Here is a 4,646-nt window from a genome sequence, read left to right on the forward strand (position 1 = left end):
AGTCTCCCCTTATCTGTGGGAGAATGGGACCAAGACCCCCAGTGGATGCCTGAAACCAATGATAGTACTGAACCCCACATATACCGTGTTTTCTCCTATACATACATTCCTATAATAAACTTTAATTTATAAATTAGGCACAGGAAGAGATTAGCACAATAGCCAATAACAGAACAATGATAACCACGCACTGTAATTACAGTTATGTGACGGTGGCCACTCTTCTTAGGGGGTCTTTGTGGTCTGTGTGGGCTCAGTGCTTTCTGGCACAATCCATTGCCATCGGCCAGAACCTGTTTTCTGTTCAAGCCTTTCACTCACAACTGTAATGTCTTTTCCATCCTAATTCAGCACTTACCACTCCCTGTGGCTGCAGCTTTTGCAGTCCGAGGTGCAACAGCAAAACGAACACGAATTTCTTTTGCCTCCTTCACGATGTCATGGGTAGAAGATTTGTTCTCGCTGTAGATCTTCGCAACTTTCGCCCAGTTTCTCTCTTTCCAAAGGAAGGAGAGAGCTTGAAACTTTTCACGTAAAGGAAGCACTTTATGGCTTCTGTCTGGCTTCTATGAATTGCCGGCACCACCACTCCGGTGTTTTGGGGCCATTCGTAAGTAGAATAAGGGGGACTCGAACACCAGCACTGCAAGGCCGAGGTGGCGAAGTGACCCAAAGGCCGGAGTGTGGACGGCGTGGAGACCGGCCGAAGGGACGATTCCCGTCCCGGGCAGGTCGGAGCTGGGCGGCGCGAGAGTTCATCACGCCACTCACAACAGCGCGCAATTTAACACTCACAAATTGTTTCGTTTTGGAATCCTCCGTTTAATATTCTTGGGCCCTCGGTAACCAAAAAGTGAAACTGCGGATCAGGGGGAGCCACTGTAAAAACTGAAATGAACCAAATGCTCCAGTGGCCAGCTTTTCAACATTGTAAGGTTTTCATCTCGTTGATGAAGTGCTTAAAGACAAGAGGAAACTCACAGTCTGACAGCCAAGATATGCACTCATGTGTGTAGGATGATTGCAATTAGGTAGGAAATCCACACGTGGCCTGGTGTTGCTGGATTGTGGGCCATTTTTCTGTAGACTCCATCCTGGCTTGCTGTCTCAAACTTTCCAAAGCGGCTACAAAATGCATGCCTTGATTTTTTAAAATTAAAAACATCTGCTTGAAGCAAACACAACCTCCCCCACCCCTCCAGCAGGTGCTATAATAAAGACCAAATGAGGTCATCTTCCAAGGCTCCTTAGAAAGCAATGCCTAGGACAGAAGGCGAGAGACTCGAGGCCCTGGGAGGGGGTGGGGGGTCCCTCCTAGGGGCTGGGGCGAGACTCACCGCCTCCTTGCCCACCTCTCCCCTGGCCTCTGCTCCTGGTTCTTCCCTAAAGAACTTCCCTTCTGTTATTTGCTGGATGACAACCATGGCAAGTCTCCTTCTCTGGGTCTCAGTTTCCTCATCTGTAAAATGGGCGGGGAGGGGCGGGGCGGGGGCAGGAGGATTTTCTAAGGTTCCAGTCCTTCTCCTCTGAGGGTCACAGGCCAAAGAGAACTTTGTATCCAGCCCCCCATTTTTCTGAAAAGGAAACTGAGACTGGAGAGGAAGCTGCATATTAGCCAGAGGCTCAGCCAGGACATAGTGGGGCCAGAGCTTTGCATGTCTAGGCCCCAGAGGCGTTTCAACCACTTGTTTCTCCTCCGGGCCGGCTGGGGCTCTGGTGGAAAAGGTGGGTTGGGGGATGGGGTGTTCCTGAAACAGCTCAGATGGAGGAGCGTGGATGCCTGGGGCCGTGCAGGGCCTGCCCCTCACCCTCCTGCCTCCTGTGCCACCTGACCTTACCCCAGCCACCTGGCTCCTTGGAGGGAGGGGCATCTGAGATGTGTGGGGGGAGGGAGTGGCTAGGAAGAGACTTAGATGTGAGTGTCCGGGTCCTGGGGGGGAAACGACTGGCTGCTGATCGGCTCCTGAGCTGGGAGAGGAGTCGACTGGAAGGACGGGTATCTGCCAGGCAATTCTGATGTCAAGTCGGGAAAAGGTGAGCCGACAGCATCAATACATGGAACAGAGGTGGCCAAGGTCCTACAGGGGACAAAACGGTACCCAGACCCCATCTCCCGACTCCCAGTCCCGTGCTCCTTCCAAGACGCTGAGCTGTAAGAAGGTCCAAGGACGCTTCCTGGGTGGAGTCCCGGTCAGGAGGGCTGAGCCCAGGCAGGAGGCCGGCAGGACGGGCTGAGTGAGCTCCGGGTGCTCCAGAGGTGGGAGCCATGGTCTCAGCCCCAGGCCCAGCGAAGAGGCACCTCGGTCAGAGGAGCAATTCCACGGGGATGGTGGGTGGGCCCAGGGGCTGGCACAGCCAGGCCAGGTGACCCAGCACTGGCCCAGTGCTTGGGGAGGGCAGGCCACAGGCCTCTGACGAAGCCTCCTGCAGGCCCTGGGCCCGGCCCTGGGTCCGGCTGAGTGAGCTCTGGAGGCAGCTGGGACCCAGGTGGGGTCTGGGGAGGCGCCCGCTCACTGCGCCTCCAGTGAGAGTGCAGTCAGCCCGGAGGCCGGAGGCTCCAGCGGGAGCCGGGGCTGTGGGAGCTGGCCCTGGAGTGGGAATGGCGTCAGGGCTACAGGCACCGGAGCGTCAGCACAATCCAGGCTATTTCGTCGTCATCTTGTGTTAAATCCCAAAGCAAACCCATCCGCGGGCGTCTGGTCGGCGCGGCAGCCGCGTGCCTGGTGTAAAAGCGGGGCGGCTCTGAGGGTGAGTGTTCAAGAAACTCTAAACCGGCTCCAGAGTTTCATCCTCCCACGGGGTCCTTTTCCGAGACGCGGTCTGCGTGGCGGTGGCTTCCCCACTCAGAGTGGCCTCCTGCCAAAGGGCCCCGGCTGCTCAGCCACAGCCTGCGAGGCTCCTAGCACGGATGTGCGTCCGTCCGTCCGACACGGTGCCCCGGAACCAGTGTCTGCGGCCTGCAGGCTCAGCTGGGAGCAGCCGGGTTCCCAGAAAGGGGCGGGGGGACGCGGGGATGAAGAGCCGGATTCGACCTCCAGTCCCGTGGCCGATGGCCCCCAGGAGGCCAGGGCCACTCCTGCCCCTGCCATGGCTACTGCTGCTCAGGGCCGGCCGTCTTCGTGGTCACCAGCTCGGTGGAGCCCAGCTCCGTGGCTGGCACGGGGACGCTGTGGGCAGGGGGCATGGCGGCTGGGTTTTCTCCGGGTGGAGGCCAGACGGGCGCTGTGGCATCAAGGGGTCCGGAAGAGAGGACGATGACGCTGTCCAGGGGCTCTGAGGGGGGGACACAGGGTCAGGAATGGCCCAGCCTCCCCCGCCTGTCCTGGACCTCCCTGCAGGCCAGCCGCCCGGGAGGGAAGTGGATGAAGGCTCCCTGCGGTGACGTGATGGGCCCGCAGGACAGGAAGTGCTGAGAGGGCAGCAGAGTGGGGGTGCTGACGAGGAGAGAGGAAGTATGGCAGCCAGTCTGCCCACCCGGAGACCAGGACAGACCCTCTCACCGGGCCCCCCGCCTGGGACTTCCTCACGTGGGTCTGGTAGCCACAGCGGTCCCCCCCCCCCCAACACACACACATAGGACTCTCAGCCTGAGACCCTCAGAGCAGCTCTTCCCCCTGTTGGTACCCCCCCCCCCCCAGCCCTGCCGACCCCCTGGGCCCTCCCCACTCTCACCCCCATCCCCTCCGGCCGGGCAGTGCCCCTCGGGCCCCTGGCGCAGAACTTACCGTCCAGCTCCGTGTCCGGGGCCTTGGGGGGCGCGGGCCGGCGCAGCCGCCGCCAGCCCAGCGCGGCCACCAGCACCAGGGCCAGCGCCAGGCCCAGCAGCGCGGGGGCGCCCAGCAGCAGCGCGGGCAGCGGCAGCGCCTCGGCCCCGGCGCCCGCGCCCACCGACTCCTGCGGCTGCACCGCCGTCCCGGGCGCCGGGCTGCTCGGCTCGGCCGCTAGAGGGGGGGGCGGGGAGCGGGGGTAGGGGCCGGGGAGCGGGGAGGGGCGGGCGGGGAGGAGGCGGGGGTCGGAGGGAGGCGAGGCTGGACGAGGGAGGCAGGGGGGGGGGCGGGGGTGCACAGAGACGGGGAGAGGGACGGTGAGGGCCACGCGGGACGCTGGTCCCCACCCAGGCCCCGGCCCACGACCCCCCATTCGTCGCCCCCCCTCCGTTCTGGGACGAGGGGTGCTGTGCCTGGGCTCTGGCAGGGGGTGACCCCCCTCTCCCCTCTCCCGTTCCCCCCCCCCCCCCCAGGCCACCCGCGAGCAGCCGTCGCGGGGTCGCTCCTACCCGGCCGGGGCTCCGGCGTGCGGAGGAGGCTGCAGGCCACGCACACGCGGACCAGCGGGTCGAAGCACTGGGTCCGCACGCACTGCGGGGGCGCCGGCCCGCTCCGGCCCCGCCGGCTCCGCGCCCGCCCCATGCTGCCCGCCGCGCGCCCCGCTGGCACTGAGGCGCCTCGCTGCCCCGGGAGGAAACGGGGGGCCGCCAATCACTGCCCGGCCCCGCCCTCCTGCCTGCTGGGTGGGACCACTCGCGGCCGGGGCCCCGGGGCCCCGGGGCCCTGCACCCCAGGCCGTGCTACCTGTGGTTCCTCCATTCGAGCACTCAGCCATCACCCGGTGGGTCCCCACTGGCGGGGCCTCTGCGGGACCGGGCC

General features: G+C 63.3%; 1 protein-coding gene across 1 annotated transcript; it reads right to left on the bottom strand.

The window, feature by feature from the left end:
• Nucleotides 1–3,091: 3,091 nt before the first annotated feature.
• Nucleotides 3,092–4,409, bottom strand: TNFRSF13C (TNF receptor superfamily member 13C). The gene is made up of 3 exons (XM_054718567.1): nucleotides 4,277–4,409; nucleotides 3,726–3,941; nucleotides 3,092–3,273 (listed from the first exon to the last, which is right to left on the bottom strand). Exons 1-3 carry the CDS (start codon nucleotides 4,407–4,409, stop codon nucleotides 3,092–3,094), a joined length of 531 nt encoding a protein of 176 aa, XP_054574542.1.
• Nucleotides 4,410–4,646: the final 237 nt, after the last annotated feature.

Source organism: Eptesicus fuscus, chromosome 7 (genome assembly GCF_027574615.1).
Source record: "Eptesicus fuscus isolate TK198812 chromosome 7, DD_ASM_mEF_20220401, whole genome shotgun sequence".
NCBI classification, from domain to species: domain Eukaryota; kingdom Metazoa; phylum Chordata; class Mammalia; order Chiroptera; family Vespertilionidae; genus Eptesicus; species Eptesicus fuscus.

Coding starts and splice junctions, on each gene's coding strand:
- TNFRSF13C (XM_054718567.1), bottom strand. CDS start 4,409: ATGGGGCGGGCGCGGAGCCGGCGGGGCCGGAGCGGGCCGGCGCCCCCG. Junction 3,942..4,276: donor CACGCCGGAGCCCCGGCCGG/GTAGGAGCGACC, acceptor CCCCCCCTCTAG/CGGCCGAGCCGAGCAGCCCG. Junction 3,274..3,725: donor CCCGGACACGGAGCTGGACG/GTAAGTTCTGCG, acceptor TCCCCCCCTCAG/AGCCCCTGGACAGCGTCATC.